The 22,198-nt window shown below is 39.5% G+C and overlaps 2 protein-coding genes across 3 annotated transcripts in view; one reads left to right on the top strand and one right to left on the bottom strand.

Moving 5' to 3' along the window:
- The window catches only part of METAP1 (methionyl aminopeptidase 1), a 32,866-nt gene extending 26,159 nt beyond the window's left edge, over window positions 1-6,707 (top strand). For both annotated transcript variants that reach the window (XM_058192347.1, XM_058192346.1), the window contains 2 exons: window positions 1,578-1,643; window positions 2,955-6,707. In XM_058192347.1, the coding sequence (XP_058048330.1) occupies window positions 1,578-1,643; window positions 2,955-3,118 (230 nt within the window). In that variant the 3' untranslated portion in view covers window positions 3,119-6,707. The remainder of the gene's footprint in view (window positions 1-1,577; window positions 1,644-2,954) is intronic.
- A 197-nt stretch (window positions 6,708-6,904) lies between these two features.
- On the bottom strand, window positions 6,905-20,730 carry LOC131202862 (alcohol dehydrogenase class-3). Its single transcript, XM_058192348.1, has 9 exons — window positions 20,594-20,730; window positions 18,847-18,948; window positions 17,038-17,179; window positions 16,376-16,463; window positions 13,655-13,874; window positions 11,193-11,453; window positions 9,406-9,541; window positions 8,480-8,618; window positions 6,905-7,250 (listed from the first exon to the last, which is right to left on the bottom strand). Exons 1-9 carry the CDS (start codon window positions 20,603-20,605, stop codon window positions 7,226-7,228), a joined length of 1,125 nt encoding a protein of 374 aa, XP_058048331.1. The 5' UTR covers window positions 20,606-20,730; the 3' UTR covers window positions 6,905-7,225.
- Window positions 20,731-22,198: the final 1,468 nt, after the last annotated feature.

Below are 22,198 nucleotides of genomic sequence, written 5' to 3' on the forward strand. Positions count from 1 at the left end.
GCCAAGCACCTGAATTTTGATCCTGTGATCATGGGGAAAGGTCATAACTCTGAAAAATGGTCGTAAAGTCACATTTTTCAGTGCTGCTGTAACTTTGAATGGTCACTAAACGAACTGTTGTAAGTCAAGGACTGCTTGCTTTTTAGTAATTTGAACAATTCTTCCTGCTATCCCATTCTTTTCTAGTCAGCCTGCCTGCCTGCTTCCCTTCTTGCCTAGTCTAGTTAATAATTCAGATTGATTGGTGGAAGTGTTTCTCAGTAGAGGATGTGGAGAATGATGGATAGTAAAATGAGATTGCATGGTTATCCTGTTGTAAATCTTAACACAAGGTCAGAGTGAAGGATTTTATACTCCTTCACTTCATTGGTAACGGGGGTTATTATATCATGGGTTTTTCTGTGTTTTTGATTATTCTTCTAAGCTGCCCAGAGTTATGGTTTATGTACTTGCATGAGATGAGCAAGTACATAAACCATATAACTATGGTAATTAAATAAGATACCTACAATGTGAATGTCTTCTATTTTGTGCAACTGTAAATACATTATGAAGTTATATTACTTTTATTGAAAATAATGAAATTTTCCCACATTTGCTAAAGATAGAATCAGGGCTTTTATAGGCATAGTTAGTTTAAAGACTGTTAACATAGGCCAGACTGAGAAGTGAGATGTGGATATATCTTGTATTTTGTCTATGTTCTTTCCTTAAAGTAGGGGAACAACTCTTGAAAGAATGGTTAATTGCTTTAAAAAGGCCAGGCTAATGCTATATCTTGACATTTTGGAACTTCTTATATATTTGCCTTGGTTTGATGTAGATTCTTGTTCATTTCCTCACTTGTATGAAGAAGGTGACTGTATTAACCCTTTTGTGTAACACCAAGAAGGGCTTTTCCTCTGTCAAGTCTGCATGAAATTGTTCAGTGCGGATGGAAATCTCTTAATTTTATAAGTGGAGTAGCTTTAATAGAAGTTTTAAATACTAATTATTAAATTGTGAGGCTGTTTATCTCGTCCCTGCCCTTTTTAAATATATACATTTTAGCAAGTATAAATATTCACATATGTGTATTCTAGGTATTTTCTTTAATTATTATATGATTTATATAGTTGCTTGTCCCATACAAGTGATTCTGGACAGCTTACAAGAATAATTAAAAAAAGCAGAAAAACCCATGACAAAATAACCCCACTTACCAAAGAGATAAGCACATTAACAATAGTATGTATACATTTATCTGGGTGGGAAGAAAATCACTTGAATTGATTTTAGTTAGGATTGGCAGCTGCAGGTAAGAAAGTGGAAATTACAAAGGATTTTTGTAAATTCATTATTTCTATCTACTTTTTGTTTTGGGTGAATTATTTTATACTGGATCCAGCTTTCAATATCCCTATCCCAAGTACTTTATAGTAAATGAAAGAAAAGAAACAAAGAAAGAAGGAAAGGGTTTTTTAAAACTCTGTACAATTTCTGTATCACTGTGGTACTTTAGCATTGTCTTGTATTTTATTCCTGTCTTGTCTGTGAGAATCGATCCTTTCCCGATAACATTTTATTGTGCTTCCCAGAAAATAAGGCTGTTGGAGTAATGAAGCCTGGCCATGCATTTACGATAGAACCAATGATCTGTGAAGGTAATATGCTGTTATAAATCTAAGGAATTCTGTTTGTAACTAGAAATTTCTTGAAATTAATTTGGGAGCTATATGTTTGCACATTTCCTAGTCACTAGTGAGCTGCTATCTTGTAAGCAAAGTATATTCCAACTGCTGAACAGAAATCTTGCTGCATACTTTTTCAATGTTACATCTTTTCTTGAAGGTACAAAATATTGTATCCAAGGTTGTTTTTATGTTATGCCTAAACTATCGTACAGTCTCTCTAGTCAGTTCATACTAATTTCTAAGAAATCCGTAGTTGTAATTTGCTTTTTAAAAATCCGCACAATAGAATGATTAAATATCCTTTTGAGTGTCATGTATGTAAATAAAATTATAAAAAGGCATCATGTTAAAAGAGTTAAGAGGGCCTCTTCCACCTTTTTTAAAGGTGGCAAATATTGGATCCTTTTGCATATTTTTTCATAGAGATAATTTGTTAAAATATATAAAAACTGAGTACAGGTAATTCAAAGAATGCAAAGAAGCAAAGACAATAAGGATATGGAGCCTATAAATGGTCTTATATTACCAGGGTAATATCCAGAGTAGAATATGTGAATAAATCTTGTCCAGATAGCAAAACTATTCTAATGATCAGTGGACTGGGAAACGAGTTTTTCCTTATGGTTATTAAAATAAACCTTGGGAAAAACATGGGCATTAGCTAAAAGATCAACTTGTGCTAAAAGGTTGTCTCCTCTTGGGAATTGCTTGAAAAGTAGCTTCTGAACAGCACCAATAAATCTTCTTATGTTGGGCCCATTCTTAGAGGGTGAAGAACTGCCAAAATAGAGGAAGAGGGGGCCATGTGTTTTCTCCAAGATGATTGTAGGGGAGAAAATAGCAGAGTTATTGGCTTTAATATACTTCTAGAGATGTTGTTTAATGAAAAGCAGGCCAAAATGTTTGTTTATATATATATGTGTATACACACACACACACACACACACAATGCACTATACCTAATAAAAAGCTGAAGTTTTTCTTTTTTAAAAAAATGAACAATTGATGAGGCTATCCCAAAGGTGCTTTAAAAAAAAATCATATCCTGACTTTCTTGTTTTTTTTCCTTTGAAAACATTTCGCTTCTCAACCAAGAAGCTGCTTCTTCAACTGAAGAAACATCTTGGATGGGAAGCAAAATGTTTCCAAAGAAAAATATTTTTTTGGGAAAAAGCACCTTTGGGACAACCATGACTGGACGTTTGAGACAATTGGAGAAGCCGTCATCCGTTGTGTTGTGTTCATTCTCTGTGTTGAATCTATTTATGTTGTCTTCATTAGGTGGGTGGCAGGATGAAACCTGGCCCGATGGCTGGACTGCAGTTACCCGAGATGGCAAGCGGTCTGCTCAGTTTGAGCACACACTCCTAGTCACAGATACTGGGTGTGACATCTTAACCCGGCGGCTGGATAGCATTCGTCCTCACTTCATGACCCAGTGCTAGTATAAGCCACGTGAAGACCTTGACATGAGCATTTGTACTATGCATTTTACTAATGTACAGGATGGAAGGGGGATTTTATCACCTGTTTTCTTGTCATTGCCTATAGATAAGGGAAATGCAAATCTGCATCGTACAACTCGGAAGAATCTGATGCAGAGGACCCCAACACTGTTTGAACTTTTAAAAAAAAATTTTCCAAGTAGCACCCCTTCGTTTTCCTTTCCACCCACCAAAAGAAAATAACAGCAAAAACAAAAACAAACAGCTGGGATTCAGATGATTTTTGTCACTGCCACACTTGTCAGGTGGTGTATCTAAGACAACGTTTTCATGGTGAATGTGAGAGCTTACTTTAGGTTTTGAACTTTTCTTGTTCCAAAGGTAATCCCTGCTTAGCTTGTGCTGCAAAGGCAGTTTTAAACAGGCTAGGCTTTCATCTGTTTACAACTCAGAGGTGGCATTATATTCTACAAAAACGAAACTAGTACTGTGTACTGGTCCCTCTAGAACCTTGCTGCCTTTCCTTCTAACCATTTTGGTTGCCTCTGTTGTAATTGTACATAGAAGTACAATAACTGCTAGTTAATGAAGAGAGTTTGCCTTTGCCCAGGGGGTTCTCTCTGAAAAGCCGTGAAGTGAGGCAGAGAGGCCAAAATGACTGAGATCCTGCCTGGTTTGAGCTTTTACCAAATTACAGCTTTAAAATGGGTAGCACTTGACAGCCAATAAGGTTCTAAAATTTCACTAGTAAAAAAAACCCTGTTATTCCAACTGAAACAGAAAAAAAAATACAAAGAATTCTTGTCTACCATGTATAGTAACATTTGTGACTTTATATGACTTCATTGCCATGATCAAATGTTTGTCCACTGTAGGGCTTACTTGATACGATTTTATCACGGTACCCCAAATGATACTTTGGGATTGTGACATGCAGCTGTCAGGAACTGGATCAGAAACGGTTGCTTTTTAGTCCATAACAACTGAAATCGGCTTCACTGCACATTAAAGAGGAAAACTTTGCCAGTGGTAATGAGAACTGAGCCACAGACGGGAAAATAAGATATAATGCTGCATGTTTCCCACGGCACATTTTATCACATAATTATTTTTCTGAAATGTTCTTAGACATTTGATAGACCTGGTCTAGGTATTATTGCAACTGGCCAATATGATACTTCATGAAAAGGAAACTGTTGTAGCAAAGATAATGCCTTTGAAATGTGCAAGATTTGGACAGCCCTGGAAATAATTCATCTTTCCCCCAAAGGCCCTTAGACCAGCAACAGAGGTGATAGTATGATAATGTCCCCTCATACTTTATATGAATTGGTTATACAGATTTACCATAGTTGATGTCAGGGAAGGCTTAATTTTGTCGGCCAGGGGCTGTTTCCATCTAGCATTGTATTCTGTAATGAGAATGATTTTTCAACCACATTTTTTATTCTGGTGCCTACTTCATACAGTGTTGAAGTGCAGCAACAGAAATGAAGACAAATAAAAGTCATGAAATCATGGGCATAATATGCTCATTTCTGCTCTGTGTTAGTTATAAAATCATCGTAAGCTATTTAAATGATCTTGGTTTCCATCAGCGGCATCTGATGTTATTGTTCTTTGAAAGTTTAGAACAGGTATGATAAAAAGGGTAACTTATTTATTGAAAGGAGATTAGAAGTCTGGGTGGTTGGCCTGGAGTTTGTTTTTTCTTTTTTTGCGTGTGTGTGTGTGTGTGTGTGTGTGTAAGAAATGCAGTTGTGACAGAGCAGCTAAATGAAAGTGCTATTGTTGCCCTAAGAGTTATGCTTTGCTTAGTCTTTGGGTGACTTCTGAGGGGAGCAGAAGTCTTTAAAAAGGCTGATTTTAGAAGAGTTAGTATAGCAAAGGGTGTATAGGTAGATATGGTGCATTGGTTAATGAAGATTTGGCAAAGAGGAGCTCAGACAGAAGACTGCTGAAATTTAATGGCTTTTAAAGGAAAGCTGAAGATCAGTGTACCTAATTAAGCACTGCAAACTTCCAACAGGACAACGTTTCCAGAAAGTGGACCTGAATTTTAAAGCCAGAATGATGTGGCAGAACATTGAGGTGTCTGAATCAGAAGGAAGGAAACCAGCAACAAAGGGACTAGGCAAAGGCACTCAAATGGTGTCTTTGACCAGTGGGTAGAACCGAAAAGCCACCAAGTTTAGATAGGGACCAACAGCAGCAGAGAAAATGTGCCAGATGAGGAAATATGTCATTCATGCACCACTTGCACTTTTGCTTCTAGAACCAAATTTTAGGTATACTTCAGTGCCGACTTCTGATTTTGGTTTTATTTTGATTGGATTTATATATTTGAGTTGAATGAACCTCAATTGGATGAGATAATAAGATATAAACCAAGATTTACAAGCCTTTGGTTGGTTTCATACAACCGCCTTAAAGCTAAAAAAATCAAACTACATTATGACTTGAGGTGATAGTTGGAACTCCATGTTGCCTTTACCAAAAGAGCTTCTAATTAGAACCATGTCCTGTATGTCAATTGAGTCCTATTCTTATTGCACCACACAAATTAACCTGGTTTCCCACAATGATAGTCCAAAGTGTGTTCACCAAGTTCACTCCTTCATTTCTAGGATTTTTTTTTCCAGCAACAGCTTGAAGCACGTTAAATACCAAGACATTTTTAGAAAACAAATGATAGCTGCTCATAGACTAGTAACTGTGCTGCCTCAGATGCAAAAATTAGCCTCACTGGGTCAGTATTGACACTCCCTGACATTTTGGTTATGGTAAATCAGCTATCTGATGACCTAAAATAGTAGTTGGCACTTGTAGTACATTTTTGATCACTGCACAATGGGTCCAACAGTCCCACCTTTTGAAGAGGAGGAGACTGAGAAAGTTAATCTGGTCTAAAGGTTGAAATGCAGGTTAATTTTACTGCACATCTGTTACATGTAGTTTTGATATTCACATCCATCTTTACCAGTTACTAGTTATGCTAACTGAGATTAACCTTTTCTGTAGGAGATAAGAAGCTTTAAGTTCCAACTGCTACTTAGAAGACATGGAGTTAGCCTTTCCTCCCAAATCTCCTTTCTGGTAACCAGAAAGGTGGTTCGCAGTAAAACCAACCGCCATTATATCAGCTCATTTGTGAGAATGCCCCATAACATTTTCAAAACTCCAAACATGTTTTAACATTCCAGCAAAAATAAGAAACCTTTGAATTGTACCCTACATGAAAAAAAAAAATACCCACACCTGAAATTACTGTGCAGTAAATTTAACAAGAAAGGTGAAACCCAGTTCTAATTAGCAAAAACCAGTTTCCTTTGTAATCTTACGAAAACAGCTTTTAAAATCATCTTGGTGATGTCTCAGGCCCCTGGAACTGTCTTTATCATGTCATAGCGAAATCTAGAAATTATGTGACTTGCGGTCTCACACCTTGGCAATTGGGAAGGCTGGAATGCAACATATATTTCTGAGCTAATATCAGTGAAATATATGAGTATGGGTAATCTAGATCAATTGATGGGACTTTTCTGATTATTGTTACTCCCCCGTTGAATAAAAGCTATAATAGGTCTAACTTGGAGCTGTGTTATTTATTCATAGGGTTAAATTGTTCTTGGAAACCACAGCCTATTTACACAATCCATGGTTATAGTAAAACTTTTTTGGGGGGCTTGTCTTTCATTACCTCTATTGAAACAAACCAGAACTACAACAGAATCCTTAAATAATTGTGGATAAATCTGAAAGGAAAAAAAAACTTCATACATATCCTTATAAGGTAACAACAAGTTTTAATCATGATTCTTTTTCCAAGGGCAGAAATATCCTAAACAGATTAATAGTAGAAGTATTAAAAAATAGTTTCTGATTTTAAGTAAACCTACAGTTTAATCTACAGTTTGATATTTCCTGATCCACTAAGATCAAAAAAATTAGATTGTATACAATATTGGGGGGAAAAAACCCAGCTGGTGTGTGCTATTTTAAGGCATGATCAATGATTTTAGTTGCAGAGGAGGGTTCCAACTTGATAATCACCATTATTCCAAAAAATGTGTTGAAAGGTTTTAAAACATTATTTCTTCAGATCTTTTAAAGTTTCAGAACAGTTCGGATGCTGTAAAGTGGAAAGAAAAACGATTTCAAACTGCGTAGTTACACTGTACCACAAAAGTAAGATTTCTTGTATATTTACTAGAAAGAAAGCTGTATTTTTCTTCAAATTATGCAAGACTTGGCTTATAGTCACCAAGAAGACAATGTTATTTTTTCCGGTAAATAAGACATTTAAGAAAATTAAATTATTGAAGGTAAATAGAGAAGTATTTTGTATTCTAAACTTAAAACACCTGAAAGAGAAATCAAGCTAACATAAATGTTTGTACAGTAAAAACAATGCTCTTATGACCCTTCTCCAGCTATGTACTTTTCAGAGGAGCACTACAATTCCCAGAATGCTCAGCATTGCAGTTTATTTGCATATCAATCTCAGCAGTTTAAACAATTTCCCCCCCTTTCCTTCCTAGCTACACTTTTCTCTTATCCCATTTCCAGTTTTTTATTTCATCATTTGCAGTGAGAGGAAAGGAAGAGAGAGGTTGACATGGCACTAACTGGAGGATTTTTGTGCATCATATTTTATCCTCAATATGTTTTATATCATCTTAAATTAGTCATATTTTCAGATAAATAACAGTAGCTTGTAGCCCTCCATAAATTCAGCAACTCTTTTCCCATCAAGTGCAACTAAACAGTCAAATTAATGGGTTTCTTTCTGTAATTCACCCTTTGCCCCCTCTATCTGAGTTCCCCTCTATCTAACCTCTTCCCAGTATAATATTGTAAAGAAAAGGCAGAACATTTAAATTTAAAATGAGGATTCTGGTGACTTGCCCCCTCTCTGAAGCATCAGGCTATAGTCTTACGGCCCTGAAAAAAGCCTGTAGCACAAGCAGTCTTTTTCTATAGGCAAAGATACCTTTAACACCTTGCCAAAACAGCTGTGTTCCCACATCAGAAGAAAACAAGAAGTTTTAAATGGATCAACTCAAAATCTTGGAAAATGCTCCAGCATCCAAACTGACATACCGATATAACTCCCATTCAAAGGAAGGCAGTTGATCCAAGCAACATGAGATGCTTAAAAAAAGAAGTATAAAAAGCCAAGCCGCTATCAAAAAGGGGAAAAAAAACACCAGAAAAAGGATGCCAGTTGTACAGGTTAAATACTAAACGGTAATTTGGGCCTAGCTAACTAAAAATAAGGCCCATTCTGCAGTAGGGATTACCTCTAAAAAGCCCTATATAAAATTGTGTTATAAACTTAATATGCAGCAAAACACTCACCTCTTTCCAGCATGCATAAGTTCAAAAGCTTCATTAATTTGCTCAAAAGGTAGCGTATGGGTCACAAATTCATCCACTTTTATTTTTTTGGACATGTATTCAGCTACCAACTTTGGTATGCTGTCCACGCTCTTCCAACCTGACATGAAATAAAATTATTACATAATGCAGAATCAGCACAAGATAAAATACTATTAAGCATCTTTACAGCAGTATCAGGCAACAATTCAAGTGTTACAAAAATGAATCATAAAATTGAAAACTCAGATCTTCAACCACTGTCAGCCTATAATACGACTAAAATGGTAATCAAGTCTCTAATATTAATCTTTATTGTAAGTGTAGGAAAGGACATTTAATTTTCTTTATAAGCAAGAGTTGTGCCTCACATAATTTGTGTGTTGTTTTAAAAATGATGTATCTTAGAAGATCATCTAAGAAGGATTATATGTTCTAGAAGTTGTAGAAACGTTTTTTTAGAACATGGAAGTATAACCAGTAAGAACTATCACTACTTAAAGTGCTGCCAATTTTGAGTTTCAACTTAATGGATTTAAACTAGAGAAGAAGGGAAAACAGCATGGAGGAGATATTATTTTGCTGGGCAGAATGTAAGAACAAATATTTTTACTTTGGGTATGTCTACTTTAACCACACTCATTTTCTCCACTATCTACATACAGTTCTCAACACATTCTAAAAGACTTATATGTAGTCTTTAACATCACACAAAGCTGGGCACCAAGAATACATTAATGAGAAGATATCCTATTTGCAATAAAGAGAAGGTGGGACTGAAATGCTACAGTCCTTGCTGGGGGAGCTTTCCAGATCCTGGCGTTCCAACTTCCAAGTACTAGCTAGACTGGCAATGGAAAAGATCCCAGCTCAGCAATATCAATGGTTGTATCCCAGCACAGCTATACCTCCAAAAGCAGTCCCTTTCCATGTTCGTCCGGTAACCAGCTGGAATGGACGGGTAGCAATTTCTTGGCCAGCGCCAGCAACTCCGACTATCACACTCACTCCCCAACCTTTATGACATGCTTCCAAGGCTGCTCTCTGTTGAATGTAGAAGGGAAAATGAGGCCACACAAGAAACAGGAAAGGCCATAGCTCAATGAGGGGGGCACAGTTAGAATTCTGAGAAGACATTTTTCATGCTCTTGCAAAATAGCTAACGTAAGATTGTGGCCAATCACAAAACAAATATTTAGCAGATTCTCAGTTAATAACTCAGTTAATAACAGTTAATAGGAGCCGGGGTGGCGCAGTGGTTAGAATGCAGTATTGCAGGCTAATTCTGCTGACTGCCAGCAGTTTAAGTCTCACCAACTCAAGGTTGACTCAGTCTTTCCGTTGTTCCAAGGTTGCTAAAATGAGAACCCAGATTGTTGGGGGCAATATGCTGACACTGTAAACCAGGGGTGAAATGCTCCCGCTTCGCACCGGCTCTCCTGATTAGGTAGCTATGGCAGCTGCTGGTTCGGAGGACCGGTAGCAAAAATCCCTGGCCCCGCCCCTCTGCCTCTGCTGAGCCGCACCATCTGTTGTTTTTTTTAACTTTTAAAAGCCGGTTTTGCTTCAGCCGAAACAGGCCTTTAAAAGTAAAAAAAAGCCTTTGAGGATCCCGCCCCTCAGCTGAGACCAGCAGAGACTTTAAAAAAAAAATATTTAAAGGCTACTCTGGGGATCTCACCTGAGTTCCTCATCAGCAGAACCTTAAAAAACATGTTTTCTGTAGAAAACATGTAGAAAAACTCCTTTTAAAAGAGTCTAAGCCACTTACCTGATTACTGATCGACCTCATGGCTCTGCTCACAGCCCAAAAGCCCCAGTTTCGCTTTTAGCACAAGACAGAACTAATCTAAACTTAGCTAATTTATTTCACCACTGAGTGATTAATGCTGTCTGGCTTTGCTTGCTGAGGAACTCTGGGAATTGAAATCCACAATAAAATAAAATAAAATATTTGTGCAGCTTTCTGAGATTTGGTGTGTTTCTGTAGTGTTTCACTCTAACTACACAAACACACAAAATCTCAGAAAGCTGTATGTAGTATTTGTGTGTCTGTGTGTGTCAGTTGTGGTGTGTGTGTGTAAAGTGTGAAAGTTGATTTTTGAGCTTTTTTGTGGCTGTGTGAAGTGTGAAGTGCAGCTGCTTTTACACTGTGTGTAAGTCAGTTGTGTTGTGTTTTGTGTGTGTGTGTAAAGTGTGAAAGTTGGTTTTTGGTACCTCTTATTGTTTTTTATACTTTGTTTATTATTTTTATTATTTATTGTTATTGGCCACGCCCAGCCAGCCAACTGACCACCAAGCCATGCCCACCAATTAAGCCACGCCCACAGAACTGGTAGGGAAAATTTTTAGATTTCACCCCTGCTGTAAACCTCTCAGTGAGGGCTGTAAAGCACTCTGAAGCGGTATATACGTCTAAGTGCTATTGCTATAATAATCCCATAGCCAAAGGATTATCAATACAAAGTTTACCACTGGCTGTTTTCTTGGGAGGTTGAAAAAATTGCAAGCAAGGCATGAGTACAGATATTGCACTATCACAATATTGTAAAAGTATCCTTGAAAATAAGATGACACTAGAGACCCATACTTTGTAACATACCGTCTTTCCTTTTCACTTTTTTATTTAGAAGAAGCTTAAATAAAAATAAAATTGGTGGGTCCACAGAAGAGGCTTCACTCAGATTGTACTTACCATCACACCAACATTCCCGATGCATTCAAAGGAGTAATCTACGCCACCATCTGTTAATTCAACCAGGGCTTCCTGAATAGGCTTCTTGAAATCCTTGGGGCTGATGCATTCTGTAGCCCCAAATTCCATGGCTTTGGCAAATTTGTCCTTGTTGAGATCAACCCCAATGATCCTGGATGCCCCGGCTGCCTTACAGCCCATGATAACTGCTAGCCCAACTCCACCCAAGCCAAAAACGGCACAGGTAGAACCAGGTTCAACCTGAAAAAAAATGTGACAATTGAACTAATGGCATGGGAAAGAAAGCTACAGAAAACAATTCTTACACAGGAAAAGTTCAAGGCTTCGCCAAAAGACTAAGCCAAGCTGTAGTCTGCTTTTAAAACTGACAAACGTAATCTGTGCTTTTAAAAGTTAAATTTGGGTAGGTTCATTTATCACATTAAGCTATATTCTGGTTAGGTTCCTCTAACTCTGGGCCATAAGGAAAATATGTGGAAAGTATTATGCTCAATCCATAGCCATGGTCTGTTCTTAGTTTAGTTATCCTGCGGTGGCTTTATATGTCACCTTAACCTGGATTAATAGCTGGTTTATTGTCAAGCATTACTAATCAAACTGTGTAAAATAAGAGGCAGGAGAAAGAATGACATTGTCCCCATGGCTGTCTATTTTCCATCACTGAAAAAAGGTCTTTTTAAAACAAATAATTACTGAGGAAAATTCAGCCTTCTACCACTACAGAGCCAGTGTCTCCTCCTCCAATTGGGCCCTGCACACCTGTGTTTTTGTATAAAACAAGAATTCCAGAAAGCGCAGGATGAAGAAAGGCTATTGGCCACAGAGGACGACGACTAGCAAACCAGCTCCCAAAGCATGGAGAAGACCTCTTTATATGACTAAAGCTAAACAATGGGAAGCATTATCTGCTTACATATTAACTGCTAGTGTTTTATTCCAAAAAGGTGTAAAGGAACATCAGCGGACCAAAGAATTTTATTCTAGTCTAATGAAAAGAAGGAGTGACAAGATAGCAGTGTTCCAATATTTGAGGGGCTGCCAATATTTGAGATCAACCTATTCTCCAAAACCACAAGGCAAGACAAGAAATGATGAATGGAAATTAATCAAAGAGAGAAGCAACCTAGAACTAAAGAGAAAGTTCCTGACAGACCAATCAATCAGTGGAACAGCTTGCCTTCAGAAGCTGTGGGTGCTCCATCAGTGGTGTTTTTTAGGAAGAGTTTTAACAGCCATTTGTCTTAAACGGTATAAGGTCTCCTGCTTATTCTGTTCTGTTATTTCATCTGTGTTTGACCCTAAGCAGAACGGCATCCCTGCTGCTATTCACCTAACTACAGTAGTGGTCAAAATTGTGGAAACCTTTCGGGAAAAGTGTATTTTCTAAAACTAACTAATAACACCACTTTTTTTTTTGGAGTAGTACCATAAAATTATATATCAATGGAAAAATAATTTAATCAAGAATGTAATGCAATAACTTTTATGAAAGATTTGTTATTAGAATAGCAGTTATAGTATAACGAAGAAAAGTGAAACATATAGAAAACACATGCACAGACATCATAAATTTGAAATCAGGTTGTTAAGTAGATTTTGGGGAGTCCCTCATAACTTCGGTTACTAACTTTCTGGTTAAGTAGATTTTGGGGAGTCCCTCATAACTTCGGTTACTAACTTTCTGGTTATTTCAAGGCCTACCTGAATAGGCCTTTCTTTAATTACTGAATTTAATAACTGAGCCCGTACATTATTATTTTTTAAATAATAGTTTGGTGAAGTTTAACAACAGCTTGCTTTGTACAGCATGCTGAACTCTAAAGTGATTGTGTTTTTGCTTAGAAAATGTATGGCTTAGAAATCCATATGAACCAGCCAACCATGGCTTATTCAACAGACCATGGCTTAGCACAGCAGCTAACGTCACCTTTTCCAAGTTGCTTTTCTTCTATGAAAAAAATAACAGTGCCTAGTGGAAAGCTTTTAATAAAAAGCAGAAACAGGAAAAAAATAGTATATGTCCACTTTCAAGTGAAATATACATGATTTCTTTTCCATTTAAAAAATAGGGCGGGCGGGGGATAAAAGGGGTGTACAGGGCACATAGCTCATCATCATAGGAAAAACAAATAAGATTCTTTCCTAAAATGTTTTTCTATTCTAGCATTTCTCAACCGTGGCAACTTTAGTTTGTTTGGACTTCAACTCCCAGAACTCCCAGCTCCCAACTCCCAGCTAGGGAATTCTGGGAATTGAAGTCCACACATCTTTAAAGTGCTAAGATTGAGAAACACTGCTTATTCACTGTGTTATATTATAATCCCCGCTCAGATTTGCCCTATAAGGGGTGGTCTCTAAATAGGATATATAAATAAAAAAAAACAGTTTAGGATTAAAATGAGCTTGTAAGAAAAAGAATTGAGAGGAAGCAGATGTCCTACCTTTGCAGTGTTCAAGGCTGCCCCATAACCTGTAGAAATTCCGCAGCCCAGCAGGCAGACTTTGTCCAATGGAGCTGAAGGGTCTATTTTTGCCAAGGATATGTCAGCCACAACCGTGTATTCGGAGAAGGTGCTTGTTCCCATGAAGTGGAGAACTTGCTTTCCTTTGCAGGAGAACCGGCTGGTACCATCAGGCATCACACCTTTTCCCTGAGTGACTCTGCAGTGGGAAAATTACATCGTTAACATATCACAATACATTACGTGACTGGCAGGCTGCAGTACAGACCTAAAACCCTTATTTGGTGCACTGTGTTTTTTGTTAGCATAAATCTGGATTAGGCGCATCATACCGAGATGAAACTTAGTTATAAGCTTTGCAGCCTATATGAAACAAAATCCATGTGTAAACCCATGGATTAAGATTTAGCATGCTGTGTGAACCCTGGCGATTGGAAGCCGATTCAACAAGCCACAGGGCATGCAATCCACAGTAGGCGTGAACCCAGTGGTGAAATCCAATTTTTTTTTACTACCGGTTCTGTGGGTGTGGCTTGGTGGGCGTGGTGTTGCTTGGTGGGTGTGGCGGTGGGCGTGGCAGGGGAAGGATACTGCAAAATCTCCATTCCCATCCCACTCCAGGGAAAGGATACTACAAAATCTCTATTCCCTCCCCACTCCAGGGGAAGGATACTGCAAAATATCCATTCCCTCCCCACTCCAGGGGAAGGATACTGCAAAATATCCATTCCCTCCCCACTCCAGGGGAAGGATACTGCAAAATCCCCATTCCCTCCCCACTGCTGGAGGAAGGATATTACAAAATCTCCATTTCCACCCCACTCTGGGTCCAGCCAGAGGTGGTATTTGCAGGTTCTCCGAATTGCTCAAAATTTCGGCTACCGGTTCTCCAGAACCTCTCAGAACCTGCTGGATTTCACCCCTGCATGAACCCCTCAACCACATTTTTGTGTCTTCTGGAGCAATCCCAAATTATATCTATAAACACTAATAGACAGGCAAGCATCTGTAAAAATAAGCTATAAAACCAAGTAAAAAGTTCTTACTTTGGTATCTTATGGAGGTAAGGAATTCATCTTCCCCCAATGAATTCATACTACCACCAGAAATGTGACTTTTAGAGCAGGGGTCTCCAACCTTGGTCCCTTTAAGACTTGTGGGCTTCAATTCCCAGAGTTCCTCAGCCAGCTTTGCTGGCTGAGGGACTCTGGGAGTTGAAGTCCACAAGTCTTAAAGGGACCAAGGTTGGAGACCCTTGTTTTAGAGGCAAGGCTTACTTCCTAGGTAAATCAAATCACTGCTCAACCTTTTGCGTCAACCAAACCCACCGCTAAAACATACTTCCTTGCTTGGCCAGTGCCTTTGTTTGGAAGCTAAAAACCAACTCGTGATGTCTCTTTGTACAAATCTCTTGAGCCTAGGGCTTAAGGTCACTCCAATCTCACTGATCATATGCAATCATTATCAGCATTAAGGCAGCCATGGTTTAATTTAACTATAATTAATGTAACTGTTGTGGGAAGTATCCTACAAGTGTTTTAGGTTGCCTTACATATATTATTTCATTGATGATCAAGGCATTGATATTACCTGCAATGAAATGTCTGCAAGCAAACAAGCTCAGAGAGCACCAAGGCCCAATTCAACATCCATCTACCCTGTTTCCCCAGAAATAAGACCTCCCCGGATAATAAGCCCAATCGGGCTTTTGAGCGCATGCGCTAAAATAACACCACTACCCCAAAATAAGCCCTCCCCGAAAATATTTAAATGCATGCGCAGCCGGGCCCTGCCATTTCTTCTGGTTAGGGTTAGGGAGTCAGAGCTGGAAATCAGGTAAGATGGCAAGAGGATCCCCCTCTTTTTCCACGCGCCCCAAAATAATAAGACCTGCCCGAAAATAAGGCCAAGCGCTTATTTCGGGATTTAAAAAAATATAAGACAGGGTCTTGTTTTCAGGAAAAACTGTATCTCTCTCTCTCTCATCCAACCACCCACCTACCTACCTACCATCTACCTACCTACCTACCTAACCTACCTACCCTATTGATATATTATTTCTGATTGCCAGCAAACTGTTTTCTCCTCCAAGTTCTACCTCCTGTTCACACACAGGAGCTTTGAAGGAATTCTGAAGCTTTAAAATTCTCCCCCAATTGGAAATGCAATGGGAAACAAGAGTCTTCCAGTTTTCTCATCTACAGGATATACTAGAGCAGGGGTGTCCAAACTTAGTAACTTTAAGACTTCTGGACTTCAACTCCCAGAATTCCTCAGCCAGTTTTGCTTTCTGGGAGTTGAAGTCCACAAGTCTTAAAGTTGCCAAGTTTGGACACCCCTGTACTAGAGCATTTAGGAAAGGAACACCATCAACAAGAAGCCTCCATTTGAGTTTGAGTTAGCCTTCCTCAGCTGAGCTGGATTATAAATCCCCATCCACGGACACAACAGGGCAAAAAACGATCTGGGGCAATGAAAAGTTTCATTCACTGCCAAGAAGACATTTGTGTTCTATGGAACAGGCTGCCTGTATAAACCTGGCACTGAGAAAATATATCAAACCCCTCCTTGTTCCACTTGATAAGCCAAATGTGCACACATACAGGGTTGAATTCACATTCACTGTTCTACCAAAAAACAAATAAAACACATTTGATTAATGCAATGCATGAACCAGGAAAGAAAATGAAAACCACCAACCTTATTTTCTGGCAGAGATTCGTTTTAGGGTTTAAGCAGAATTTGCATTCGCCACATTGAGGAATATATAGAGGGATAACCGTGTCTCCTGAAAAACAGATAATAATTTCAGCTGATTAAAAATACAGTGTATTAAACTGGAACTCCTCTATTCACACATTTCTCTATTTTAGGTGGCTGAGGACTGTAGGGGATAAGTCAAGGAACACAATGAAAAAGAGGTGGGGTAGATCATTCAGTTCCCTCCACTCCCTATTTGAGAGGTTCTGTTTTTTTGCCTTAAAAAATAAAATGTGTTAAACTCAGTGCCTTGATTTTGCATATTCTGCAAACCAAAGAAATAGGAAAAGTATGTATTTTTATCTGGCGAACTCTGGGAGACTACAAATTGTCCACCTTGTGCTGGAAGTTTTATTTATAAAAATAAAAATTCATGTGGGCAAAGGCAAGGACTCACATAACCTCCCCAAAATTTGAGGACCAGGCATAACCTATTCTAACCTGAAGCACAGATGCACAGGCAGCCAAAACGATATCCTAATCATGCCATCTAATATGCTTGACTTGGAGAAAATCAAGAGTCTTTGGGCATTATATAAGATTATTCCTCTTATTATGCCATTATTCCTTTTGATGGAACATTGAGAGACCCAACTTCTTACCTGCTTTAAATTTAGTCACTCCTTCTCCAACACTCTCCACAATCCCTGCTCCTTCATGACCCAGGATTACAGGAAAACTCCCCTCAGGATCAGCGCCACTCAGAGTAAAAGCATCAGTGTGACACACTGCAGTAGCAATAATCTAGGAAGTTACAATGAATAATTGTATAAAGCAGGGGTGTCAAACTCGATTTCATGGAGGGCCGTATCAGGGTTGTGTTTGACCTCGGGGGAGGGGCATGGCCAGCTTGATGTCACTTGTGTCAGGGGTACCTATGGTGGCCCGAGTGCTCTGCCCGTGAAAACGGGCTCCCAATCTCCATTTTCAGCTGGGACGGCCTCCTGCAACCCTCTGTCAGTGAAGATTGGCCCTCCCGTGCTGTTTTCTCTGGCAGAGGGTTGCAGAAGGCCGTCCCAGCCGAAAACGGAGATTGGGAGCCCGTTTTTGCTGGCAGAGGCACCATAGGCCAGTTCTTCACTGTTTCCAGGGCGGCCCCCGCAGGCCAGATCTAAGCAGCCCTAATTGGCTATATCTGGCCTGCGGGCCTTGAGTTTGACACCCCTGATATAGAGGAAGACAGAACATTTTCAGTATTCAGCTTATGTTTTTAGGCATTAAAGCAGTCCCCAAGGCAAACTGTTTTTCTGCAGGCAACCTTAAGGATGCTCTGTTCTTGTGTGTAAGAAAAAGAATTTAGAATCCACACAGCAGAGCAGAAACTAGGGAAACGTAATTCATATTACCACTCAATTAGAGGTGGTATTCCGCAGGTTCTGACCAGTTTTTGAGAACCGGTAGCAGAAATTTTGAGTAGTTCGGAGAACTGTTAAATACCACCTCTGACTGGCCCCACCCCCATTTATTCTCTGCCTCCTGAGTCCCAGGTGATCGGGAGGAATTGGGGATTTTGCAGTAACCTTCCCCTGGAGTGGGAAGGGAATGGAGATTTTACAGTATCCTTCTCCTGGAGTGGGGTGGGAATGGAGATTTTACAGTATCTTTCCCCTGCCACGCCCACCAAAGCATGCCACACCCACCAAGCCACGGCCACAGAACCAGTAGTAAAAAAATTTGAATCCCACACTGCACTCAGATCAGTGATGGGATAAAGCAAGCAAAGAAAAGACTAATGCGTACTCTTGGGTTCTCTAGAAAAGAACTGAGATATAAATGCAACCCAGCCTCAGCCTATCTGCTGTATCAAGGAGGACAGGGAATCTTCATTCAGTTTAGGAAATAGCCTATGTCAGGCTTCCCCAACCCCTGGGCCATAGCCCACTAGCCTTTCGGAATTGGGCCGTGGAAGTGGCGGGCGAGTGGAACCATCCCCTCCTACACCCCACCACCCTGGAAAGCCGAAAAGGTTGGGAACTTTGGCCTACAGTAAGTGAAGCACAACAACAATAAATGATCATTACTGAAATCTGTAGCATCTTCAAGTTCATGTCTACTCTATTCCTTATATCAAAACACATTTGATAGCTGTTAAGATAGGCTCCTCCAGTAGATAACCCCATGGCTGGGAATTCTGAGGCTCATAGTCTCAACACTTTCAGAGGTCACCGAGTCAAGAAAAAAGATCTCTCAAAGAAGCTGTAAGAGTCTTTTTTTCCCCATTTCAACAGAATTCATGGATAGTCTACTAGATACTTACAATTGTTATTACTAATTCTATTACTGGATTCTATCATTTATCATGAAAAGCAAGAATTGTGAAGTATAAAAGTAGTCACCCAAAATATTGGTCTCGCAATGGCAATTAAGAGTAGCCGCAATGAATACTACATCCATGTGTGCAGAACTATTACCTTGATACGAACTTCATGGGCTTTTGGAGGAGCGACTTCCACTTCCTCAATGGACAGTGGTTTGCCTGCCTCCCAGGCAACAGCTGCCTTACATTTGATAACCTAAAGAAGAGAAGAAAACTTTCCATGTAATGAACTCAATGGAGACGATCACATTTAAATCTTGGACTCAATCCCAGCATTTCCATTCAAGACTCAAGTTTGCTCATTACTGGAACTTTGGAGATCCTCCTAGAATTGGAAATGGATCTTCACTTCTAACAAAATCAGCAAGCACTCTAGATCAGAGGTCTCCAACATTGGCAACTTTAAGACTTGTGGACTTCAACTTCCAGAATTCCTCAGCCAGAATTCTGGGAGTTGAAGTCCACAGGTCTTAAAGTTGCCAAGGTTGGAGACCCCTGCTCTAGATGTTAAGACAGGGGTAGAATTTTTAATTTGCCAATGTCATTTGGAATGGGAAATGTGGAAGAAATTCCACAGCACTATTGCTTGTCCTTTTTCATCTGGATTTAAGCTTCGTCTTGGAACAGTTTGTTCAATTCTTACTGCAATGCACAAAGTTGCAAAATCTATCATAAGACGGAAACCAATTCATTTTTTACGGAGCAAGGTTCAAAAATGTGATGCCAAGTAAAATATTTGCAATCTTCCCACCAGCCTTATCTTTACCAACTATGCATTCATGAAAAAAAGATATAAGCATAAATGAGCAAAGTATTATGCATAAATCCATTTGATAATCAAAGCAGAAAAACAGAAATCAGGACAAATCATCCAGAGAAAATCACCGGTTTCAAGCCAAGTGAGGGAAAAAAGAGCACACAAAGACCACAATCAAGTACAACTCAGTGATTTTTTCCTTTTTGTCTGAGCGGAGAAACAGAAGGCTGTGTTCTTGGGATTCATGGACTGGCTGCTAAAATGCCTGAATATCTGAATGTCCCTGTCCACGAACACGTGTGTCTTGTGGAACCTCCGAAGCTAGACGGTACAGAAAACGCCTCTCCCACCTGTTGTCGTCCGAGATACGACTGTTGTACCCGGGGGTCTCGCCAGCCCAATTACGGGCTCTTAAAAACAACAACAACGGAGGGAGACCCTTTGCCCACTGGAACAGGGGTCTCCAACCTTGACAACTTTAAGCCTGGAGGACTTCAACTCCCAGAATTCCCCAGCCAGCTTTGCAAGACAAGAAATAACTTCCAATGATCTCTGACCGTTTTTCAATCTCTGACAGTATCATCTTCTGGAGGGGCAACATTAAACAGGGATTAAAGTTGCACGGGAGGCAGGAAGTATGCCTTCTGTTGCAAGCTCTGCCCTATGGAACTGTATCCTCAAGATTCCAGTGGCTCTGACCCTTCCAGACTAAGAATGCTTTAAAGCAGGGGTTTCCAACCTTGGCATCTTTAAGACTTGTGGACTTCAACTCCCAGAATTCCTCTGGCAGCAAAGTTGGCTGGGGAATTCTGGGAGTTGAAGTCCTCAAGGCTTAAAGTTGGAAGAAAACTCTATTAAACTCCGTGAAGTTTTGGACAACGGTCTGGATGCGGTGAAAAGCAAGGCGCAAGCTCCCGTCGCTGGTACCCAGGGCCACCCTTGTCTCTCTTCCCTGCCTTTCCCACGCCCTTTGGGGAGGACAAAGCTCTCCTGGGGGCAGCTTGAGCCGTAGGCGGCCGCTTTGCTCTCGGGGGCGGGGGGAGTTCCGGGGCTTTGAAGCGCCAAAGCAAAAATGTCTCCTTACCCCGCTCGCCATGGAACACGTGAACCTGCCGAGCCCAGATCACTCAGATCTGTTAATCTGAAAAGATTTCTTCTAAGGAGGCCGAAGCATGCGCACTCGTCCAGGGATCTGCCTACCACAGGAGGAGGGTCGAAGGGACAGGCTGACGTGTGAATACACGCCCCTCGGGTTTAGAAGGGCTGAGCTGATATAAAGTCGCCTCCCCCAACGACTGCAGTACTGTGAGGTGCTGTTTGCTCGGCGTTGCACTGACTGAAGCCTTCACTGGCGTTAGAATAGAATAGAATAGAATAGAATAGAATAGAATAGAATAGAATAGAATAGAATAGTTCTTTATTGGCCAAGGGTGATTAGACACACAAGGAATTTATCTCCGGTGCACAAGCTCTCAGTGTACCTACAACAATAGTGATATATCATGATCATAGTCGTTGTAAAAATACATTCATCATAAAACATTAGATACAGCACTCTGCAACCAAACAAGATGAACACAGGCTTCAACGGATAATTAGAAGTGCAGAAAAAATAATTGCTACCAACCTGCCTTCCATGAAGGACCTGTATACTGCAGGAGTCAAAAAGAGGGCTGTGAAAATATCTACAGACGTCTCGCATCCTGGACGTAAATTGTTTCAACTTCTACCCTCAAAATGATGCTATAGGGCACTGCACACAGAACAACTAGACACAAAGATAGTTTTTTCCCTGAATGCCATCACTCTGCTTAACAACTAATTCCCACAACACTGTCAAATAATTTACTAAGACTGTATTACTATTCTTCTTCTCTTCCTTACTAGTACTATTACTAGTACTTCTTTTCTTCTCACTTATTACTATAACCATGATGCTTGTATCTTTCAATTATATTGTTTTCATTTGTTTCCTAGTACAATTTGATAGCTTATTAGTAACCTTGACTATCAAGGTTATATCTTTATTGTTGTATCTTTTTATTCTTGATGAATGTATTTTATTCTCCTTATGTACACTGAGAGCAAATACACCAAAGACAAATACCTTGTGTGTCCAATCACATTTGGCCAATAAAGAATTCTATTCTATTCTATTCTATTCTATTCTATTCTATTCTATTCTATTCTATTCTAATCTAATCTAATCTAATCTAATCTAATCTAATCTAATCTATTTATTTATTTGTTAAGCATATATAAGAAAACAGATAAAAGTATGAACATGATTATGAAAACATGAAATAGAGGAGGGAGGAGAGGATGTAGATAAGAGAAGGAGAGGAAGGTCTGGAAAGTAGAAGGTAGAAGAGGGAAGAGTGTTAAAAAGGGGGGTGGTGACTGGGCAGGCCCGGCTAATTGTATATAACTCTACATTGAAAGAGTTGTTTGATATGATTGTAAAAATAAAACTTTTTTATACAAAAAAAAACATGAAATAGATACGAATAAAAAGGAACAGTAGGACAGGAATGGTAGGCATGTTGGTGCGATTATGCATTCCCCTTACGGACCTCTTAGGAATGGGGTGAGATCGACAGTAGACAGTCTAAAGTTAAAGTTGTGGGGGTTTGGGGATGAAACTACAGAGTCAGGTAGTACATTCCAGGCATTGGCCACTCTGTTGCTG

This window comes from Ahaetulla prasina, chromosome 8 (assembly GCF_028640845.1).
Source record: "Ahaetulla prasina isolate Xishuangbanna chromosome 8, ASM2864084v1, whole genome shotgun sequence".
NCBI lineage: Eukaryota > Metazoa > Chordata > Lepidosauria > Squamata > Colubridae > Ahaetulla > Ahaetulla prasina.

Bases quoted from the DNA above. Each gene is read 5' to 3' on its own strand.
- LOC131202862 (XM_058192348.1), bottom strand. The intron at 16,464-17,037 runs GTAAGAAGTTGG...TCTGTTTTTCAG, and splicing joins AGTGACTAAATTTAAAGCAG to GAGACACGGTTATCCCTCTA. The intron at 7,251-8,479 runs GTGAGTGTTTTG...TCCACTTTACAG, and splicing joins CTTATGCATGCTGGAAAGAG to CATCCGAACTGTTCTGAAAC.